The sequence below is a fragment of the Zea mays genome, chromosome 6, assembly GCF_902167145.1.
Source record: "Zea mays cultivar B73 chromosome 6, Zm-B73-REFERENCE-NAM-5.0, whole genome shotgun sequence".
Classification (NCBI taxonomy): domain Eukaryota; kingdom Viridiplantae; phylum Streptophyta; class Magnoliopsida; order Poales; family Poaceae; genus Zea; species Zea mays.
In genome coordinates this window covers 175,139,671-175,163,742 of record NC_050101.1, presented here as the reverse complement: position 1 = coordinate 175,163,742, position 24,072 = coordinate 175,139,671, and the positions used below count along the sequence as shown (strand labels likewise).

The window sequence follows — 24,072 nt, the reverse complement described above, 5'->3', positions numbered from 1 at the left end:
AATTCATTTTGTGCTTTCTTGGCAAACTTCTTGAATATGGATGCAACTTCAGATTTGTCATGGAGAAAGAACACCCAAGTGTATCTTGAGAAGTCATCAACAATCACTAGACAGTAGAGGTTGCCACCGGCACTGACATAATTTGTAGGTCCAAATAAATCCATGTGAAGTAGTTCCAGTGGCCTTGATGTTGACATGAAAGCTTTAGTAGGATGTGTATTAGCAACTTGCTTTCCAGCTTGACATGCACTGCATGGCTTGTCTTTTTCAAATACCACATCCTTTAATCCTCTAACTATATCTTTCTTTAATACCTTCTTGAGTGTGCTCATCCCAACATGTGCAAGCCTCCTATGCCAAAGCCATCCAAGAGAAGCTTTGGTGAAGAGGCAAGTTCTTAAGTCTGCATCTTCTGAAGTGAAATCCACTAAGTAGAGGTTGTTGTATCTAAATCCCTTGAATACCATTGATTCATCATCTATTTTTGTTACAATAACCTCTGATGGAGTGAATAAGCATTGAAGTCCAAGATCACAGAGTTGTCCCACTGATAATAAATTGAAGCTCAAAGGTGCAACTAAGAGAACATTTGATATTGATAAATCATTTGAGATTGCCACCTTGCCAAGTCCTTGCACTTTTCCTTTTGAGTTGTCTCCAAATGTGATTTTATCTTGACCATCAACATTCTCATCTAGTGAGGTGAACATCCGTGGGTTGCCTGTCATGTGTTGTGTGCATCCACTGTCAATAACCCAATGGCTCCCACCGGTCTTGTAGTTCACCTACATTCACAGACAATTCAAGCTTGAGTTTTGAGGGCCCTATATTGCATAGGACCAGTGACTCTCTCAATTAAGGACTTTGCCACCCAGATTTGTCTAGGTCTACTCTTATTTGGTGGACCTATGAATGTAACCTTAATCTTTCCATTTGCAACCTTTCTTAGAACATAGTGAGCATTGAAAGCAAATGGTCTTGAGTGCTTAGGCAAGGGAGTTGGTGGTTTAGCTTTGCAGTTGTGGGCAAAATGACCTTCATTTCCACACTCAAAGCATTTGATAGGCTTGTGAGTCTGCTTTGGCTTGTATTGAGTGATAGCTTTCTTTTGCACAAAAGCATTGTATCCAATACCACTCTTGTTATTTTTCATAACAGTGTTCATAAGCAGCTCATTTTGGAGGTATTGACCCTTGTTGAACTTTTGCACACTTGTAGCAAGATGTTCATTTTCACTTTTTAGTTTCTTGACCTCATTCTTAAGCCTTTGATTATCCACTGCCAACTCATTGTTGAAATCATTGTTCTCAATAGCAACTTTTCCTCTAGTAGTTGCATCAGTCAAATAATTCTTCAATTTTTGGTTGTCTAAAGTCAGGACTTCAACTTTTTCAGTCAATTCAGCATGTAGACTAGTTTGCTCTTCTTGAATCAAATCATCACATGAGGTTGCTACATCAAGCTTAACAACAGGGTTAATAGCCTCATGTGTTTTGCAAGATAAAAGTTCATTTTCAACAAGAAGATTGTCATGATCAAATTTAATTTGAGTATAGTCTTCCTTGATCTTAACTAGTCTATTTTGCAACTCCCTATTAGCTTCATTTAATTTGTCATATTTTTCCTTAGCATCTTTTAGGGAGTTTGTGAGCTCATTTATAGTTGATGACATAGTTTTATTTTCTTCTTTTATTTCATCACTAGCCTTTATAACTATGTCATACTTGGCATTCAAAGATTCATTTTCATTTTTCAACCTATCACATTTAGCTTTTGACTTTCTAATGATTTGAGTATATTCTTTAAGTAAGTCAGCTAACTCATCATATGAAGGTGAAGCAAATTCTTCATCACTATCACTATCACTATCATCATCAATATCAATATCATTTTGTACCTTTCGTTCACCCCTAGCCATGAGGCATAGGTGAGAAGTGGATAATGGCGATGGTGGTGGTGAAGAGAAGTCCCCGGCGATGGCCGCAACTTTTTCATCATTCTCTTCTTCACTTGAAGAAGACCCACTTGATGATTCGATGTCGGTGAGCCAGTCGCCAACAATATATGCCTTTCCATTCTTCTTCTTGTGAAACCTCTTTTGCTTTCCATCCTTCCTCTTGAAGAATTTCTTTTCCTTCTTTTCATCATCGTTGTCATCTTCCTTCTTGCCCTTGAACTTGTTCTTCTTGGGCTTGTTGCATTGATGAGCAAGATGACCAAGCTCACCACAGTTGTAGCAGTCCATCTCAGAAATGGGCTTTCTTTTGTTAGAAAAGAACTTCTTCTTTCTTGAATCAAATTTGATGCCTTCTCTATTTAGCTTCTTCAACATCTTGGTGGTCTTCCTTACCATCAAGGCAATGTTTGCATCAAGGTCATCATCACTTGAGGATTCTTCCTCAACTTGTATTTTTGCTTTTCCTTTTCTTTCATGATTTGCTTTGAGAGCCAAATCCTTTCTTTTGGAAGATGATTCTTCTTTGTTGATGTGCATGTACATTTCATGGGCATTGATCTTTCCCAAAATTTGTGTAGGTGTGGTAACTGAAAGATCCATTTGATGTAGCACAGTGACAATGTGTCCATATTTGTCTATTGGGAGGACACTGAGAATCTTCCTCACAACATCCGGCTGTGAGATTTGAGTAAGCCCCAATCCATTGACTTCCTCTACAAGAATATTAAGTCGTGAGTACATAGCGTTTGCATTTTCATTAGTAAGCATTTCAAAAGAATTTAACTTTCGCATAGCTATGTGATATCTTTCCTCACGTTCACTTCTAGTTCCTTCGTGTAGAGCACAAATGTCCATCCACAAATCATGAGCATTTTTATGATTCCGAACTCTATTGAACACATCTTTGCAAAGGCCTCTAAAAAGGGTGTTTTTGGCCTTCGCATTCCATTTCTCATAATTGAACTCATCACCTACAAGATTTGTGGGATCTCTAGGTTGGGGAAACCCTTGTGTGGTGGCTTTATAGACACCAATGTCTATAGCCTCTAAGTATGCTTCCATACGAATTTTCCAATAAGGAAAATCGTCACCATAAAAAACGGGAGGAGGTCCATCCCCACCGGACATCGTAACTCTAGCGGTTAAGCTAATCTATGAGCAACAAGGCTTTGATACCAATTGAAAGGATCACGATGCCCAAGAGGGGGGGGTGAATTGGGCTTTTCTAAAAATCAACACTAATTAAAACCTAAGCAAGAGCTAAACAATAGCCCAACTTCACCCCAACAACTACCACTAAGAATATAATACTAGAAATGTAACAAAGCTAAGATAATACTTGAAATACTTGCTAAACAAATACACAATGTAAAGTGCTTGAATTAAGTGCGGAATGTAAAGCAAAGTTTAGAAGACTCCTCCAATTTTTCCCGAGGTATCGAAGAGTCGGCACTCTCCACTAGTCCTCGTTGGAGCACCCGCGCAAGGGTATCGCTCCCCCTTGGTCCTCGCAAGAACCAAGTGCTCACTACGAGATGATCCTTTGCCACTCCGGCGTGGTGGATCCCTCGAGACCGCTTACAAACTTGAGTCGGGTCACCAACAAGATCTTCACGGTAATCACCGAGCTCCCAACGCCACCAAGCCGTCTAGGTGATGCCGATCACCAAGAGTAACAAGCCATAGACTTTCGCTTGACCAAGAGAAGCCTAATGCAAGTGGTGTGTGCTCTAGGTGGCTCTCACTAGCGCTAATGAGGAACAAGCGCGGATTATGATTCTCTAATCTCCTCACTAGGCTTTTGGTGCTTGCAATACTCTACCAAGGTGCTGGAATAAATGTGGAGTGCAAGACATTGAATATGGTGGGTGGAGGGGGTATAAATAGCCCTCACCCACCAACTAGCCGTTACAGGCAATGTGCTGCGCGATGGCGCACCGGACAGTCCGGTGCGCCAACGGTGCGCCACCGGTGCGCCAACGGTCACTTCCAACGGCTAGTTCTGACACAGAGCCGTTGGACTCATGGCGCACCGGACAGTGAACAGTCCACTGTCCGGTGCACACCGGACAGTCCGGTGCGGTGTCCGGTGTGCCACTAAAATTCATCTCTGAAGGCTGCGCTCTCGGGTTTCTGCGAAGGGGAGAGTCCCTGCCGTGGACCAGCCTGGCCCACCTGGCAGAGGGTGCACCGGACAGTCCGGTGCACACCGGACAGTCCGGTGCCCCTAAACCAGAAACACTAAGGTTTGTTTTTCAGCTGATTTTCAAATCGGTTTTCGTTCTAACTTGTGTGTGAGTTCTAGAGTGACACCTAGCACTGTATATGAGTGTGATTGTGCACCAACACTACACTAGAACTCTCTTGGTCAAACTACTCATCGACAACCCCTCTTAATAGTACGGCTAAAAGAGAATAAAAGACCTAACTAAATCACGAGTGTCCACATCTCCTTGACACTCGGACTCCGTAGACCTTCACCTTTTGTTCCGTCGTTTTAGCCGTCGCTTCGAGTTTTTATCTCCGGGATTGTTTTCACCGTTGTAGTACTTCTACCTGTCATGCGACCTAACTTACCATTTGTCTCTGCAAAACACACGTTAGTCACATATAATATTACGTTGTCATTAATCACTAAAACCAACCAGGGGCCTAGATGCTTTCACTTTATATTGTGTTGGCATAAATCACCAAAAAGGGGGAGATTGAAAGGGAAATGTGCCCTTGGGCCATTTCTAAGTATTTTAGTGATTTAGTGACCAACACAAGTGCCTAAGTGTAAAATGGTGGACAAAGTACAAATCAAGGATAAAGGTATGTTTCTCAGACTTAGTACATTGTTTTAGAGACTAATGTATTGTGTCTAAGTGCTGGAAATAGGAAAAATCGAATTGGAATTGTCTTGGCTCGAGCAGCCAAGACTCTGCTCAGTCTGGGAGCACCGGACTGTCCGGTGGTGCACCGGACAGTGTCCGGTGCGCCAAGCTGGTTCGTGCAAACTGGCCACTCTCGTAAATTCACCGGCGACGTACGGCTATAATTCACCGGACTGTCCGGTGTGCACCGGACTGTCCGGTGAGCCAACGGTCGGCCGCACGATCTGCGCGGGACACGTGGCCGAGCCAACGGCTAGAAGGAGGCACCAGACTGTCCGGTGTGCACCGGACATGTCCGGTGCGCCAACGGCTCTCTGGCTGCCAACGGTCGGCTTCGCCAGAGAAGGAAAGAAATCGGGCACCGGACAGTGTCCGGTGTGCACCGGACTGTCCGGTGCGCCACGCGACAGAAGGCAAGAATTGCCTTCCCAGATTGCTCTCAACGGCTCCTAGCTGCCTTGGGGCTATAAAAGGGACCCCTAGGCGTATGGAGGAGTATATCAAGCATCCTTTGAGCACTATTGATCACTCACACATCATTCTTGCGCACTTGTTCGACATTCTAGTGATTTGAGCTCCGTTCTAGTGTGCTAGTCTTTTGAGCTCAAGTCTGGGTCTTGTGTGTGCGTATTTGCTATGATCTTTGTGTCCTGTGTGAGTTGCTCATCCCTCCCTTACTCCGTGATTCTTTGTGAACATCAAAAGTGTAAGGGCGAGAGACTCCAAGTTGTGGAGATTCCTCGCGAACGGGATTAAGAAAAGCAAAGCAAAACACCGTGGTATTCAAGTGGGTCATTGGACCGCTTGAGAGGGGTTGATTGCAACCCTCGTCCGTTGGGACGCCACAACGTGGAGTAGGCAAGCGTTGGTCTTGGCCGAACCACGGGATAAACCACTGTGTCATCTCTGTGATTATTCTCTTGTGGTTATTGTGTTTTGCTAAGACTTCTCTCTAGCCACTTGGCGATTACTGTGCTAACGTCTAACCAAGTTTTGTGGCTTAAGTTTAAAGTCTTATAGGATCACCTATTCACCGCCCCTCTAGGTGCTCTCAGTTTGTACTCGTACCGTTTTTTGTATTTGCAGGAAAGACGGGAATGAGATGGTATATTGTGGGAACGGGAACAAAAAAAGTTCAGTGTTTTTCCATCTGTATTTACAAAATTCCGTTTCTGACAAGATATTCATGTTTTTCCGTTTCCAGAATTCTGTTTTAGGTGCACAAAAAACAACACATAAAAGTATTATATTAGCCTTACTCTATATGGCATGCCTGCATAATCTTTGATGCTGTCATATTAACATCTTATAACCATATAGAGTAATCCTTCTTGTCTTATGTATCCACAAGTTTGGGGTTCATCGTTGAAGAATGTTGACGAAAAAATGTTGCATTTGCGCAAGCTGTTGTTCTTTAAAAACATATGATTTTGTGCCAACTTTTAAACTTGTGAAGCTGTGATTTATAATGTCCTAAACTCTTAGTAGTTTGTTGAGTGATTATGCAATATTGCATATTTTGGACAAAGTTTCCGGTTACCGTCCATTTTCGTTACATATCCGTTCGTTTTAATATGTTTTTGTGTAAACGTATATCCCGCAACCGTTTCCGGCTATACCGCTCCGCTCCAGTTTTCGGTAAAAAAATGGTAACGGAAATGGGAGAGGATATTTTTAGCCGTTTTCTGTTCGTTTTCATCCCTAGGTACACGTGTAGGGGAGGGCAAAAGATGGATAAAAACTATTTTTAGTACCTTTTAGTAACTAGAGAACTAAAGTTTAGTCACCCTCTGTGGGGGACAAATATCCCCGAATCCACTAGAAGGCGAAAAGACCCTTGCATGGGCCACAGACCCGTCGCCTCACAAGGTCGCTTCGTCGTGGGCCGGGAAAAGACTGCAAATGAGATGGGCTGACCCAGGAGGGCAATGGGATCATGCCCGGATCATCCGTCAGATCGCGCACAATTTCAAGGAACCGTCCGTTCTCTCCCACGTCCGGCGTCCTTGAATATCGGGATAGTTCGGGATAGGGTCGATGAGTTTTCCTTAAGATAAGCTAAGTCGGTTCGCTATTAGTTAGGAGATATATTGGAAGAACGTGATCATCATGTACGTAGGGAGTATCCCACGGTCGTGTATATAAGGCCCAGGGGAACCCATCATTTTCATCTCTCTGGTTAGCCCTTCTCCATTCAGGAGACACCACTTGTAACACACCACATACATACCCATCCCAGGAAGTAGGGTATTACGCCTCTTAAAACGGCCCGAACCTGCAGAACATCGTCTCTCTCGCGTGCCCCTAGCACGAACCATCGAGCTACAGTCAACGACACCGTCCTACCAAAAAACACTGCAAGGGTATCCCTGGGTGTGCGGTCGGACTCTAAACATCGACACCCTTACACTCTTTACTTCTTTAGAAACTAAAAGCTACAGTCAAACGGGAGCCTTAATTGCACTGGCCGTAGTGTTGGTGTTAACCACAGATTTAATGATATTGTACACCGTCTTTGTTGGAGCAACTCCAATAGTTCTCTAAACAACTATCTAAATCTTAAATTTAAGAAGTGATCAGAAAACACATCTCAAGTCATTCAAATGAACTTGCTAAATTTAGTTACTTGCTATCTGACCCTTTTATTTTTTGAAATTGGCAACTCGATAGTAACTCTCTAAATGCAGCTGTCGTTGAATTTTTCACACCTACGTGTTTACTTTTCCCTTGCCCGCACAGCGAGTCCGACATGCTATTTTTTATTTCTCATATAGCGAGGCAACCAATTCCGACATGCGTGACACAACATTTTTCTTCATCAGACCATTGCTCTCTCACAAGTCACGTCACTGGACTATCGCTTTCCAACAGGTCACATCGTGTGACTTCTCTTCTGTCCTCGATGTCCACTACCTTCGACCCTACCGTCAATTAGATCCGGCAGGAGCAAGCCTACCAAAAACTAGATTCAAAATTAAACTATTATCTAAATATGAGAAATTATTGGAGATCAAACTGTTTCTTATTCTCAATAGCTATTTAGTAAGTTGGTAAACATAAGTTTGGACAACTTTTTTTAGAGAATTATTGGAGTGCTCTTACTATTTGAAACGAAAAAAAAACCGCGAACCGTGGTCCGTGGATGATTCAGAAGCCTAGCGCCACCATTCAAGGCTCCGTTGGGTTGGAAGGCTCGATCCACGGGGTGTCAAGGCCCTTTTCCCCGGGCAAGCTCATCGCGGGATTACGGCCTTAGACCAAATCAGCGCACCGTTTGAAGCCCAGTAGCCCACACGAGAGGGCAGCCCAAACTGGCCTCAGTCTTTTCCCTGTTTCCCCGTCCGGAGCGAGGCGAGGGGTGAGGGTGACGCAACCGAGCGCCGCCAACCGCGACCGCCTTCCTCACCTGTGTCACCTCCGCCGCCATCCTCACTTCGATCGCCTCTGCCGTCATCCTCAGCTTGTCCTGTCGCACTGCTTGTGCCGCACCAGCTTGTTGCCTTCCGCGCCCGGCTGCGCCAGCCAGGCTCGTCCGGCCCTCGCGCCGCTTACTTCTATTTTGCCCGGCCCCATAGAATTCGAACCGCAAATGAGACAGGCGCTACTGCAGCCGTGGGAAAGGAAACGCAAAACAACGCCAACGCCGTCTTCTCTTCCTGGAGGCGGGCCTGGGAAGGAGGTGGAGCGCAGCTGGCTCCGCTAGGGTTTCCCCTGTTCTCGGTGGAGGCGCCGCGCCTCCGGGACACGGGCTGCGTCAGGTGACTGCTGCAGGTATCTCTAGCGATTCTTATCGTCGCTCGACGTTTGTGTTGGGTAGCGTAAAGTTGGTGATTTTCCCTGCATGCCCAGCTATCAGGGTGATGACTTTTTCTAAGGTGGAAAAGGATAGCGTCATATGTGTTCCGCTGGGAGTGTTTCCGAATATTTTGGATCGGAATACCTCTAGCGTGGCATATTTTTCCCTCTCTCCGAGCAGGGTTTGCTCCATTCTAACCTTGAATTTATCATGCCAACTTCGATTCAGGCTCGTTGATGCAAGGGAGGTCAAGCCGTCTGTGATTCTCTTCCTGAAGTTCTATCCCGATGCCGTCCATCACGCACTACGTGCTGGATCGCCTCCTAGAGACACGGTCGCCTGTTCATGTCCAGAAGGTGGTTCCCAAGCCTCCGCCCCCGCCTCCTGACAAGGCCACACCGGTGCCAGTGTCTACTGCCAGGACACGGTCGTCGCTGGCATCACTCTATGCCACGCCTGAGAACACCACCCTGCCGGACTTGCCTTCCTCGTTCCCGGGAACCTGGTCGCCATACCTCATCAACCATAAGAGGCGGGGAGCCTCCCTTGCCAGGACCTTCTCTCAGGGTGATGCTGGGAGGGAGGTCAGCCAGCCAAACCTCCCTGTGATGCTGCCTGCTTTGCCGAGAGGGTGTGAACCCACTCAAGTCCAGGAGCCCGAGTTTGTGTTTCAGCAAGCAGGCAATGGTCAAGCTGAAGGTGAAAGTGCTGTAGAAGAGGCTTTGAATGGCAAAAGTGTAATGCTACAGAAAGGCAAGGGGTCTGTTATAGCTGAAATAGAGCAGGAGCAGCCTGAGTTTGAGTTTTGTCAAAGTCTTGAAGCATTAGTGAAGCCTGTTAATGTTAGAAGGCCTTTGAATGGTGAGGCACCCAAAATTTGTGAGAGTGACACCTTTGAATGGCGGAAGCCTAGTTCACCTCTTGGAACCTCTGTTGGTACACCAGGTGCAGAATTCTACGATGCATTTGAAGGTAAGAATCAGTTTGTTAAACTTTATTTGTTAAGTTATTTTTCCTTTCAGGTTTTGATGATATTAGACTATTGAAGTAATAATGAAAATAACCCTACTAGCAAGTCTATTTTTTTTTATAAAGACACTTCCAGCCTGCAAACTGTTCCTAGCTCACTACACCATAGCTTATCTATTAAAAAGCAGCTGAAAGGGTACAAAGAAAATTATGTAGCAACTGTGTTGGAAAAAATATCCTTGTCTTTGGTCCATTTATAAGATATAGGATTTATCATGTTTTGCTTTGGTTGTATATTTTGTTAGTGTATTTTGAAGTGATTGGTTATACGAGTTAGCCATTTCTGATATTCTTAAGCAGTTAAGCTTGGAACAATAGTGATCACAGCTAAATGTTGTTAGAGATATGCAAAAGTTATCCTGCATGTGATTTTCCCATTGTATGAGTTAGTTTCAAGCTTTTTGCTCAGTATGTGTTGTCGCTCCCATCTATGTTTTCTTGCTCCTATTAGGGCCTGATTATTGACAGTAGCTATTGTTATGAATTGTGCTGTACTCCCCCATTCCAAATTATAATACTTTTGGTTTTTGTAGATACATAACTTTTGCTATGCACTTGGATATACACCATAACTAGATAAGCAATGTATCTAGAAAAGCAAAAATTCATTATAATTTGAAGTGGATGGAGTAGTGACTAATTTCCATGAGCTAAGCTATTGTCCCCCAAGTAATATGACTGTTTAAGTTATAGTAATGTCAAATGGTGATAAGTTTTGTTTAATTTGTTCCATTATGCTGAGGATTTCCTCTTGCTTAGTTCAGATCTAGTGGTTGATATGTGTGCTAACCCAGTATTATACTTATTTCTCAAAAAATAGAAATATCCAGTGACGGTGGAACTCGGTCATCGCGAGGCATGGATGATGACCTCCGTGAAATGAGGTTAAGTCTGTTGATGGAAATTGAGAGGAGGACACAAACAGAAGAAGCACTTGAGATCTGGCAACAGGAATGGAAGAACCTGAGTCACCACCTATCTCTTGTTGCCTTATCACTACCATCTCCAAGTATAGCTGAGGATTCTGATTGTTTAAAGGTGGATCCTGGAGCTGAGTTGTGCCAGCAAATAACTGTTTCACAACTTGTGGCTGCTGCTATTGCTCGGGGTTTTGCTCGTGCTGAAGTTGAATCAGAGATGGAAACTATGATTGCGACAAAGAACTTTGAGATTGGAAGGCTGTCGGATAGGGTCCAGTACTATGAAGCTGCAAACAGGGAAATGTCTCAAAGAAACCAAGAAGCTATCGGTAATTACCTTTCCCACCAGAGGTTATTTCTGTACTACAAAAAATGTCCTTGATGATTACTTGTTGAAACGGTGACCCTCATCCCCTCTTTATTCAAATGTCTTTGTTACTTAACATCACTTAAAACAAAACCACAGTCCACAGGCACGAATCCTTCTAGTCAGCACGCAAGTGCTAGGTGCTACCATCCCCCTATACCTCCTTTTCTTTTAGGGCACTGTGCTTATTGGATATAGTTTCTGGGGTGTTCGATAAATTAAGCAAGAACATCTGTGGTAACTGGATAAAGAAAGCTATGACATTGTATGCTAGATATTCAAAAGATACCTACCATGTCTATATCCTAGGGTCAGACTAGCATCGAACATGTTTATCTTATTTTGTATCTAGTCATCCTGTTTTTGGTTGGCTGCTTTGTGCTAGAGGGGAAAATGTTGTCTGAATCGTATCTAGGGGTGTTAATGGATCGCGATCCAAATGCTTCTTCACAAAATGGTAGTCCGATCCTAATCCGATCCTTAAATCTTATATCATAAAACTAGGTATGTGCCCGTGTGTTGCCACGGTAGTTAAAAATTAGTATAAAAATAGATACAAAACGACAAACATTATTATGCTATACAAAATATGTGTGGCAAAATGTCACTGTAACATTAACATTATATCGATGATATAAATATATATTATTATTATAAATACATTAACTCTAGAATGAACTAATGTCAAACCAACCTTATAATATCGCTCAAATTATTTCTAAATAATCAATATAGAATTTAAATGATAGACAAATATATTGAAAACCGTACACTAATCTAATCTTTTTAGTGATATTAATATGCTTATGTCGTATGTTTGCAGGATGACATATCGGCATGAATTTTCCTCGTAATAATATATAGGCAAATTTAAAGCTCTTTGTCACCCCTAATCATATCATAAACACTATTAGATATAAGATGGATCGGTAGCATGCGTACTTCTGTATTCCCGGTATATTAATGCTTGCTTTATTTTTATGGATTGCAGAGATGTCAAGGCAACAACGCAAGGGGCGTAAGAAGCGACAGAAGTGGTTCTGGGCTTCAGTTGGGCTTGCAGTCACCCTTGGCGCCACAGCCATTGCCTGGTCTTACGTAACTCCGTCGCAGCCCCAGGCCAGTGCAGATCCAAGTAGTGCTGCCAGCCAGTAAGCTACTAAGTAAGCTAGGATGAAGACATACTCCTCGTTCCAGAAGCCTAACAAAGATCTAGCTATACTCCTATAGAGGGAAAAAAATGCTGTATAAGTTTTCTCTTTGGTGATCGGCCGTGATCGCCGCCGCAATCTTGATCTGTCGCTTCGTTTGTAGAAGCGTTGTATGGCCCATCTCGTAGATGGTTGAGCAAATAACACAATGGATGTGGGCGTGTGGCTATGGTTAGTGAACCATGCCCGTAGCCCACTCAAGCGGAGTTTATTTTGTCAAGTTCACTTTATTATTTATTTATTTATTTTTGCTCTTCCGAAATATGATGGATCATGGAAGTCGTCTGCCGAGCGGACCGGACCGACTGGTTCTGGGGCCTGTGGCTGTGGTCTGTGGAGAGGTCTGTCGCTGAAACGACGGAGCGTCTGGTAACCGACCCGCCCCGGGCCCGGGGTGGCGGGGTTGGACCTTGGACGTGGTAACCGGTAAGGCTGCAGGTGACGTGACAGGCGACCAGGGACCACCGGCACGATCTGCTTTGCGTCTGGCTTCTGCTGCCTGCGGGCATCCATCATTCTCGCTCTCCTGGCCCGCCATAGGACTGTCCGATTCACTGGCTACGCCATGGCGAATGCTTCCAAGGCGTTACGTGTGTGTGAGGCCGAGCAGGTGGGCATGGAGTTGTGTTCTAACCTGAACCATCATGACTAACAAGGCAGCTCAGCCTCCTCAGCTCACGTCCACGGGTGCTGACCGTCTCCGTTGCGTGTCAAACTCACGGCAGCCCTGACCTGCCGCTGCTGGTACGGGGCAGTGGGGTGGGGTGGGGTGGCGGCGAACAGACAAACGGGTCGTTGGTGTCACTCGCAGTGGCAGGGGCTTAGCCCGTAACTACATACCTGCAAGTAGGGGTGGTAATAGATCGCGATTCAAATAGCTCTTCATAATTTGTTAATGCCCTAAATTATTTCTAGTTTAAAAATGAATAGAAACAAAATCTGATTCTAATTCGATTCGATCTTTAAGTTTTATAATGTAAAATTTGAGGATTTGAGGTATTGTCAGCCCTACCTGCACGTAGCATTTCTGTGCCCAACGGTTGTGACCGGTCAAGCTGATGGTTTTTGCGTCACTCACCTGTCGGCTTTGGCCCCGCGCGCGGCGGCCGTTCGCGTTCCCGTCCCCCCTTCCCCACCCGCCGGCGGCCTCGGGCCGTCGGACGCTGCCAGGCCGGGGCGACGGCCGTCGGTCACGAGACGGACAGGTAGTATTGGCACTTGGCAGATACCTACCAGAGGTGCTTTGGGTAGCACCGTGAGTTTGTGACGTGAGACTGCCCTGAGTTTCTGACGTGAGGTGCTTGGGTGCTTGCACCACGTCCACGTGCCCATGCAGAGCCATGAGCCATCTCACTTCCTCCCCTGCCACCGTCATCGCTGCATGGTTTCTCATCTCATTTCTAAAATGCTTCTCCTGCGCTGAAACTCAAACCGACGCCCGTGCCCTGCCATGTCGCTGATTTCCAGCACCTGACACAACCAAGTTCCCATTGCAGCTAAATAAAAAGTGTTATAAAGCAGATAACAAAGGCTAAAAATGTTATAAATATACAGAAATCATCTGAATCCTCTATTCTCTGGGTGAAAGAAAAGGTAGAAGAAAGAGTATTTTTTTTTTGTCTAGAAGCTAATTTTTAGCTAAGAATCTAAGCATGCGAGAGATATCCTTAGCTAGCTTTTAGCCATGATTAACAACTAGTCCTAGTATTTCCAAACATGCTCTAATTAACCACATAGAGCGAGCGAGAGAGAGGGTGGTCTAAATGCCTTGTTTCCTCTTGCGGAGACAGTCTACTGGTTGTCCGACGATATGCACAAACCACCCAATGTCGAACAAAAAAAAGGAAGGAACGAAGGAAGACGCCGGCTACGATTCATTCGGAAGTTCTTCCCCCCCCCCCCCCCCCCCCCCCCCCCTGAATCCACCTTCGTTTTTTATGGCTTCCTTCAACCCAGTGCGACCATGTACAAGAGCGCGCGCTCCTCGTCTCCCGTCACTGTCGCCGACCCTTCTTCCTCTTCCGCCGCCACCGCGCCTCGGGCAGGCAACTCAGGCTGGCGTCGGTGGTCAGTCGGAGTCGCTGTCCATGCCCTCCATCCCCTTGAGGCCTCGATTCTTCTGTTGCTGAAGAAACGAACAGAAAGAAAACGTGAGACTTCCCGTTACATCAGTCAGGAGACAGCATCTGGAGACAGAGGACGGCGACCACGTCATGGCAACTCATTAGTGAAGTCAACTGATGACGGGTTTCGCGTCAAGATACGCGTTGCGAATCTACCCCCACTTGTTGCTACTACACTACTACAGCTACAGTATAATTTACAGAAACATTTTAGAACGACAGGCTCCCCGACCCCGAGAGTCAAAGCAAAAGCCAGGAGCCATCCCCTGTCATCTGCGTCATCCAACACCCACGTGCCACGTAGCATGCCCCTGCTGACTCGTATCCAGTTTCTGCAAGCGTGGCTAGCGGACCCCGCATGTCAGCGACTCGGTGAGTGGGACTGATAGTAGCTGAGACGCTGCCATGTGGAATAGGCTGGTACGGGAGGTAGATCCAATCCAGCCATCGACGTTCGGAGACCGGGCGGGCGGTGGCGCAGGAGCCGCCCCGCCCCCGCGCCGCTGCAGCGACGTGGATCAAGCGCGGCCATCAATGAGCACAGGCAGAGAGAGGGGACATCGAGGCAGCTCTCGCGCTCACGGGAGCTGGGCCCCACGTGTCATAAGAAGCGGACAGGACACACACCCATTCCCTCCTCCCCTTTATTACTTTTCCAAACCATCATCTCTAGTTATTAAATAAGCAACTGCTCTGTCGGAAGTTAACCGGATCCGACTAACCCGGTCGAGAGCATTTCCGACGCGACGACTATGATAATAAAGAGAGAGATAACATAGAGAAGCAAGACTGCGATGGATGTGGCTACCTTCTTGGGGCACTTCTTCTCGCGCACCTCGTACCGGCCCCTGGTCACATCCGTCAGCCACATCCCGGGGCAGATCGCCTGCGTGAGCGCACACACACGTCTAATGAACAGAGAGAGAGAGAGAGAGATGGAGACATATTGAGAGAGAGATAGAGACGCACACTGACGGTCTTCTCGACGATCTTGGGCCGCCGCTTGGGGCGCTGCGGCAGCTTGGTGCCCTTCATGGCCATGAAGTCCTCCTCCTTCTCCTTCCGAGACAGCGTGGTGTAGATCCGCGGCATCTCCACCTTCGACGCCGGCTTCGACGTCGCCGCTGCCGCCGCGCCGGCATGCTGCTGCTGCTGCTGCCGCCTCGGGTCCGGGACCGGGACGCCCATGCCCATCACGGAGCCCGGGGACACCGCACGCTGCTTCTCGGCCCTCGCCGCCGAGAACTTCCCCGCCGCACGGTCCTCCGCTGATCTGATCATCATCGTCGTCACCGTAGATCAGAAACCCGGCCGGCAACCAAACCAACCAACAGACTAACTAACTATGAACCCCGACGGCGATCGGCTGGGCCAGCGCGGTGGTTGGGGTTAAAGCGGCAGCGGCGGGGGCGCGCCGGTTCGGTAACAGCGACCGGGGAACGGTGGGGTGGACGCATGCGGCGCGGAGAGCAAAGCTGCGCTCCGGCAACAGACGATGCTGCCGACTGCCGTTGCTGTAGGTGCCCACGGACGAAAGGGGGAAATAAAATGGGGACGGGCGGGCGGGCGGCGTGGAGCGTTGGATGCGCCCTAGGTTTGCAGTTATAATAATACACGGCTCGAATCAAGTCCTATTATATATTAGCCCAGCCGAGTGCCTGTGCTCGCCTGCGGTGAACATGTCACCGTGGTTCACCACTCACGCAAGCGGACAAGCCAAACGCAGCCGGAAAACCGCAGGGAACTGGGAAGGAGGCCTGGCCGGCCATTAATGGACATCGGCAAGCTAGGGCTGATTGGGGTGAACAAGTGAGGTAGTGCCACCGCTCCCTTGATAGTCCGTCTACGCCGTACGTTGGCTGAAGAGATCTGAAACATCACTCTAAAAGATCTGAAATCTGTGTTTGGTGATCCGATTCAAATCCAAACCCCTCGAAGCCTTATCATATAAAAAAAAAGATAAAGTAAAATCGCAACCCCCTCATATTAAAAAAAATGAAATCGAGATCACAAACCAAAACCAAACCAGCATGGGAAAACACACCAAAACCCACTTGGATCTTAAATAAACAAAAACGAAAAAGAAAAGAAACAAAACAATAAATATAATTACAAGGGGTGTGGGTGTGGCGAGAATGGTTCTCGTCGTACTTCCTCCGTTTGTTCTTTTTATTAGTCGCTGGATAGTGTAAAATTGCACTATCCAGCGACTAATAAAAAGAAACGGAGGGAGTATATCGTATGATCCGAACGCACCTGAAGGGGGGCGTGACAGCTCACCCGGACAAGTCGAACCGGCGCGAATCAGCGTGAGCGGGTCGAGTCTCACGGCACCACGTACGTACGAGTACGACCGCGACAGCACAGGCCAGAGAATACGGCTCGGTGGCGGGGGTAAAAGCGGAAGAGAAAAACGCGGAGCGCGGCGCAAGAAAACCAAGTGGAGGACGCCAGGAGGTAGAGGAGAGGCGGTAGGCGTGGGGGGAGTAAAGACGGCGGCGGCCATACCTGAGCGGGTGGGGGAGGGCGCCGGCAGAGGATCCGGAGCCGGAGCCGGAGCCGGAGCGCGGAGGGAGAGACGAGACGGAGCGGAGGTTGGACCCGCGGGTGTAGGGCGCCGCGCTCGGGGGCGGCATCAGCTTGTCCACCGCCGGGGACGACGAGCGCCGCTGGATCTTGCCGCCGGCCTGCCGGTGCTGCGGCGACGGGGACGCGGAGTCTCGGCGGCAGCGCATGCGCTTGTTCTGTCCCCACTGGAGCAGCAATTCGCCGGTTCCGGTGGAGCTCGGGGAGGCGGGGTCGGAGTGGTCGGAGGAGGCGCCGTGGCTGTGGCCATGGCCGTGGTCGTGGTCGCGAACAGGGCTCTTGGTCGCGGCGACGGCAGCGGTGGCCGCCGAGGTAGGCGCGGGCTGCGCCGGCGGCGCGCGGGCGCGCGCCTTGGACTCGAGCGACGTCGAGGCCAGGAACGCCGCGAGTCGGGAGCTGTCGGTGGCGACGGCCGGCGCCACGTCATCCTTGCTCGATCTGGGCGGCGGCGTTGCAGGCTTCTTGCTCGCGCCGCCGCCGCCGCTCCCGATGCCATTGGGCAGCGGGAGGCCATCTGAGCTAGGCCTCGGGTATCTGCAGCGGAATCAATCAAACGGAGCTCGAGTCAGCGGCTGGATCGAGCAAGAGGGATGTCCAACACCTGGAACAATGGGTGGAAGGAACGGCAAAACCACGTCTTCCTGCGTGAATTCGGAACCCCAGAAATCAGAACCCTCGCAAACCGGACTCCACGCGGAACGAACGGTTCGGAGATCTGTGTAGCGGAATCAGCCCAGAACGCGAGCGGAGAAATTCAGAACGAAAAACCTGCAAATATATGAGAACCCAGCCGAGACTAGCGAAGAAGCAGAAGAGATTGGTAAGACAGAGACTGCGAGACGCGAGAACAACTGGACCGCAGATCAAACGGACCCTCGAGGAGCCTTGCGGAGAGAAGGCGGCGCAGAGAGCAGTTGGGGACTGCGAACACGCCACGAAACGGAGAAACTTCACAAATCAGCCCGGCAGGACCCGGAACGCCGCGTCAACAGACACCGACAGCGGAAACGAGAACGCAAATTCGCGGCTTTGGTCCCAGGGAAGACACGCCGTGCGCACGAGAACACCAGGAAACGCCGAACACATCGCTGCAGCGGCAGCGGCAGGCGAGCGCCGAGCGGGATTGGGGGTGGATTCGCGTACCTCATCATGTTCAATGCCGACGCGGCCTTCGCCGGGCTCGACGAGGCCACGTCCCGAGCACTTCGCCGGGCTCGAATCGGCGTCTTCAACTCCTCCGCCGGTGCTGGTTCTACAATCGCCGGTGCACTTCTTCCTCTCTCCAGGCTCGTCGTCTTGCTCTACAGATCAAACGTATCGGCCGACCAAACCAACAAGAGGCCGCAGGGAACGAGGGTTCTTGCGAAATCTGACGGCGAGTGCAGAACAGGGAGGAGCGGGGGGCCGGAGAGCGCAAAGCAATGGCGAGGAGGAGGAGCAGAGCCTGGAGGGTGAAGGGCCCGGCCGAGGCTTTATCGTTTCCACTCTACCGGCAATGCCCTCCACTCTTGGCCCATATTCTCGCCTCTGCCACCTCTATGCCCAAACAGGAGTACACTTGCGAGGCAGTGGTACGCCTGTGGTAATCGTTAACGCTGATGGGCATTCCCGTAATGCTGTTGGCAAGTATGCGTTGAGATTGAGGGATTAGGGATACGCCCACCATAGCAAAGCACTACTAGTAGCAGACACAACGTCACTCGGCGTCTGACAGGTGGGCCACGCATCGATACCATGTAGCCCTGTTTTAGCTGACGAACGTGATCTGATCACTGCAGAAGTGGACGGCGATCTCTGCTCCAAACTTGGCAACAACTGGGCACGGTGCGCCCCGGGCTACCTAACCAGACCGTGACTCGCTGACGTGCGGGGTCGGACTCGGACGATGTTGACCACGGGCACGGGATTGTTGGCGGACGGGTGGGATTCGATTGCGTCCACCACCCACCATGTCAGACCGAGGGGGTTATGTGAAGCTACAACGAGTGGACGCGGAGTAGGGTTGAAAACGGACGGAAAAAATCCCGTCCCGACCCGTACCGTTTTCTACATTTGACCCGACCGTTTCCGTATTTACGGAAAAATATGGAAACGGGACGGAAATGGGAGAGGGCTTATTCCGTCCGTTTTTGCGGGATCCCGTTTTTTTCCGGATTGAACCCGTATTTATTCCGTATTTGATAAATATGGGACGAGCCTAATATGCATTAGTATATAAACTAAATCCTCGTGTATTTAGGTGACAAATTATAGCACAATTGGGCATTGTAACCACCGGCTCTTTTTAAATAACAAGTGATCTAAAGTCTTAAACAACATCAGATGTAGCTAAATGTACACATTTAACAACCAAACAACAATAGAATGTTGTCTCTCTATATCTATTTGTTTTATGTTATTGTTCTGCCAATCAATCACTAGTCAAACATCAATAACATTTCTATTTGTATTAAATTATGAGTTTCCGTTAGTATTTCCGTTTCCGTTCGTTTTCGCAATTCCGTTTATCCCGCTCCCATTTCCGTTCCCGACTATTCCGGACCTGATCCCGTTTCCGATGATAAAATGCGGATACGGAAATGGGAGAAGGGTTTTTCCGTCCGTTTCCGTCCGTTTTCATCCCTAACGCGGAGCGCGTGACGGCGTGAGGTGGCGCGGTTGCCCGGCCGGCGGCCGCTGCCGCTGCCGCTGTGTTTACACAAAAACGCTGGCTTGTAGTGTTTTTTTAGACTTGCTATTACATGCAGTGCAGGAGATCACACCATCAGTACAGGGTTTAGCAGCATTAAAGAGATGAATGATTATCTTTTCAGCTCATAAAACGGGAAAACAAGATGACTATGCTTATTGGGTTTATGGATCTAGTGTAACTAGTTTGAACACATGTATCATATAGATTTTAACTTCACTCGTCTACATGGTTTCTCTTGTCAATGTCGAAAGACATGTAGCGGACTAGTGGTTGTTGTTGTAGTTTTCATGCATGGAGTTATGGAGATGATGTAGCTAAACCATCTTAAACATTCTAGTTATTGCCAAAAAAGGCCTAGTCAACCCATAACTTGGTGTAGCGTAGTTGGACTGTTAGTTCACGTGTTGGTCTCGTCCACCTCATCGACGTCGAGTGGTACATGCTTGTTGATGTAGAATAGTTGACTTAGCTAGAACATTAGCTCGCTTGTTAGATTGGGCCACTTGTAACCTAAAAAAATAATCGATGCTACTACAACAATAACGGAAATAATCGATGCTACAACAAAAACTACAACTAAATGTGGTAGTCCCACGTGCAACTTTATTTAATAAAGCATCACCCTTCCTTTCTTTTCACGTGTTTCCTTAATCAATCAACAACTCATTCGATTCCTATTCTTATTAAGTATCTTATATAAATGGTGGGAACAAGAAAGTATATTCTTCATCTATCGATTGCAGTATGTATGATTTCTTCTCGAACTCCTGCTTATGTATCACCCCACATTAATAGGGAAAGAGACGTATATGCTCTAAGGCAATCATACTTCTACCAACATAGTTACATCATTTTGTGGGCAAGCTTCAACTTAAAGGTCACCTATTTTGTCACTAGTTAGAGGAGTAGTAACAGTTGTTGGGAAACACCATTACCATCCATGGGAGGTTGAATAAAAACATAAGTAGTAGGAGCATGGCATTGGGAAAAAGATAAAATCGATCTAGCTCTAGCAACAAAGCAGTAGTCAAGCCACTCCATGTCGTCCAAGACTTTCCCCTTAGAGCACACCATGAGATGCTTTATGAACAACACCTCTGTTTAGGGCTGGAACGAGCCGAGCCGAGCAAAGCTCGGCTTGGCTCACAAGCCACACTCTGCTAAATATTATTGCAATATAAAATAAATAAAAGTATATAAATGTGGAATATACAAACAACATTCAATATTATGAGTAATCTAAATTATGAAATGTCATAAATTCATCATCAAAAGCTAAGAAATGATGCTATTATCAATAGAATTATCTAATATCCATTGTTATTTTATAGATTAATTAATTTGGCATAGCTTGCGAGTCGGCTCGTGAGCCTGATCGGCTCGTCTCGCTCCTTCGAGAGTCGAGTCGCTCCGAGCTCGAGCCGGCTCACGAGCCTTGAGTTTTTTTTCCGGCCCTACCTTTGTTCAATGTTGATACCTATCACGTTCCATGGTTAATGATTCTCTTCCTTTTCCACTCTTTCTTCATCATGCAAGACATTTTTCTGACATAATTCTAGTGGTTATTTGTCCAATTGATCTTGGGTAGTGAACTAATGACATCGATCCTCCAAGACCAATAGTTTTCATAGCCAAATTTATTGAAGCTATTCCCTCGCATGAATCACAACTTTCTGGATGCACTCTTGAACACCATGGTGCAAGATATAGAAAAACTTATATCTAGGTTGATCTAATCGAACCCACCCAACGCGGGCATGTGCATCAACCTATTCTTTGTAGTTTACGACATGGTTACCCACACTATAGCCTCTGACATCTACTTCTAAAAGGGAAAGTGATGGGATTACTTAGAGACCAGTAGATATACTAGATCGAGAAGAAGAAAAGAAAGCACAATTATACTAGGTTCCACTCGACGTGATCGAGTGTTGCTTTGTTATCTTTTTTCGTGTAGCGAGTCAAGTTGCTAGTTAACCTTATTGAGGTTGGTTGCTATGATGTATTGAAATTCAACGTCTCCTACATCTTCTAATTAAGGAAGACAATTAGCTTTTTTGATGGCTATGGAAAACCTATGGGACCTATGCATACCTCATATGAGTTTATGAGCTCCTCCCATTCAAAGATAGCCACGACTCCTATCTGGTTACTGTGTTAAACAATTCATTCCTCTCAATGCATCCCTATGGTAAAGACCTAGTCATATTGAAAGTCGCCTAGAGGGGGGGTGAATAGGGCGAATCTGAAATTTACAAACTTAATCACAACTACAAGCCGAGTTAGCGTTAGAAATATAATCGAGTCCGAGAGAGAGGGTGCAAAACAAATCGCAAGCGAATAAAGAGTGTGACATACGGATTTGTTTTACCGAGGTTCGATTCTCGCAAACCTACTCCCCGTTGAGGTGGTCACAAAGACCGGGTCTCTTTCAACCCTTTGCCTCTCTCAAACGGTCCCTCGGACCGAGTGAGCTTCTCTTCTCAAATCAATTGGGAACCAAACTTCCCGCAAGGACCACCACACAATTGGTGTCTCTTGCCTTGCTTACAATTGAGATGATCGCAAGAAAGAATGAAAGAAAGAAGCAATCCAAGCGCAAGAGCTTAAAAAAACACAACAAATCTCTCTCACTAATCACTAAAGCCTTGTGTGGAATTGGGAGAGGATTTGATCACTTTGGTGTGTCTTGTATTGAATGCTTAGCTCTTGTAAGTAGTTGGAAGGTGGAAAACTTGGATGACTTGAATGTGGGGTGGTTGGGGGTATTTATAACCCCAACCACCAAACTAGCCGTTTGGTGAAGGCTGCAGTCGACGGGCGCACCGGACAGTCCGGTGCGCCACCGGACACTGTCCGGTGCGCCAGCCATGTCACCTGGCCGTTGGGTTCCGACCGTTGGAGCTCTGACGAGTGGGCCCGCCTGGCTGTCCGGTGGTGCACCGGACAAGTCCTGTAGACTGTCCGGTGTGCCACCTGCGCGTGCACTGCTCCTCTGCGCGCGCAGGCGCGCATTTAATGCGTTGCAGTCGACCGTTGCGCGCGAAGTAGCCGTTGCTCCGCTGGCTCACCGGACAGTCCGGTGTGCACCAGACATGTCCGGTGAATTTTAGCGGAGCGGAAATCCGAAGCTGGCGAGTTCAGAGTTGCTCTCCCTTGGGGCACCGGACATTGTCCGGTGGTACACCGGACAGTCCGGTGAATTATAGTGAAGCGCCTCTGAGAATTCCCGAAGGTGCGAAGTTTAGCTTGGAGTCCCCTGGTGCACCGGACACTGTCCGGTGGTGCACCGCACACTGTCCGGTGGCACACCGGACAGTCCGGTGTGCCAGACCAGGGCACACTTCGGTTGTCCCTTGCTCTCTTTGTTTGAACCCTTTTCTTGGTCTTTTTATTGGCTTTTTGTGAACCTTTGGTACCTGTATAACTTATAGACTAGAGCAAACTAGTTAGTCCAATTATTTGTGTTGGGCAATTCAACCACCAAAATCAATTAGGAAATAGGTGTAAGCCTAATTCCCTTTCACATATTCTGTTTAGAATTTTCTAGTTGCAGAAAAGCAATGGAAAGGAACATATTAGCTAGTTCAACTAAATCTGGACATAGAGAACCGGACTATAAAATGAGCTGTAGTTTATGAACCAGTACATTATTGTTTTCCTAGTCTAGTAAGTCAAATGGTCCAGCCAGTCAAGTAGTAGTGATCAAATAAGCACAATTGTTAGTGCTAAGCATATTCAATCCTTCGGTTTAAAGTTAAGATCACAAGCTAGTTATGAGAATAAGCTCTTCAACCTAGTTTTATCTTACAAACTACTACAAAATCCACTTTTCTCATATTTGCAAATTGCATATCTTAATCTTAATAGGATGTTGGCTAAAATAAGGGAGATATCATATCCAAATATGCGATGCAAGATGATTCACGATGAATGGCCAAAAGGAAGGTTAGAAAGTGTGCCCTTGGTTGGGTTATGACCTACACACTTAGATTGAGTCATCGATGTTATAAGAGGTAGTGGTCAGTCCGCGCAAATTAAGCCATAATGCCATATATTGAAAAAAAGCAAAACATGGTGCTAACATGGTAAAAATGAATATGAAATCTGTCTTTATAACTCTATGCTTCGTATCAAAATATCTCCCCTCAAAACAATTTGTTCTAATATAGTAGGGAAATCAATGCTTAAACCATATATAGGCTATGGAAACCTAGCGCTAGATAAATGCATATATAGAGGTATGTACAAACTCTACTCTAGAAGCACGAATAATAGGAGACTTGCCTTGTGAATGAGAACTGGGATCAGCGCCGCCATCGCCCTAGCCTCCCCCATCCATTGCCAACGCCACAACACCTGCGATCAACACCACCACCGCCCCAGCCCCATGCATGCGCCTGCCTGCACGAACACCGGTGCCCCTGCCCCCGCTCCTCTGTGCCGTCGTGACCTTCCTGCGATTCACGACCTTCTTCACGCCGCTCGTGGCCTCCACCTCCCTCTTCCGCGCGC

The 24,072-nt window shown here is 47.3% G+C and overlaps 2 protein-coding genes across 2 annotated transcripts; one reads left to right on the top strand and one right to left on the bottom strand.

The window, feature by feature from the left end:
* Positions 1-8,155: 8,155 nt before the first annotated feature.
* LOC100275574 (uncharacterized) lies at positions 8,156-12,376 on the top strand. The gene is made up of 4 exons (NM_001149625.2): positions 8,156-8,604; positions 8,858-9,601; positions 10,479-10,907; positions 11,937-12,376. Exons 2-4 carry the CDS (start codon positions 8,917-8,919, stop codon positions 12,098-12,100), a joined length of 1,278 nt encoding a protein of 425 aa, NP_001143097.2. The 5' UTR covers positions 8,156-8,604; positions 8,858-8,916; the 3' UTR covers positions 12,101-12,376.
* A 1,702-nt stretch (positions 12,377-14,078) lies between these two features.
* On the bottom strand, positions 14,079-18,295 carry LOC100382537 (uncharacterized). Its single transcript, NM_001175271.2, has 5 exons — positions 18,009-18,295; positions 16,788-17,399; positions 15,249-15,552; positions 15,088-15,165; positions 14,079-14,281 (listed from the first exon to the last, which is right to left on the bottom strand). The coding sequence occupies exons 1-5, from the start codon at positions 18,014-18,016 to the stop codon at positions 14,225-14,227; spliced, it is 1,059 nt and encodes a 352-aa protein (NP_001168742.2). The 5' UTR covers positions 18,017-18,295; the 3' UTR covers positions 14,079-14,224.
* Between the last annotated feature and the right edge of the window lie 5,777 nt (positions 18,296-24,072).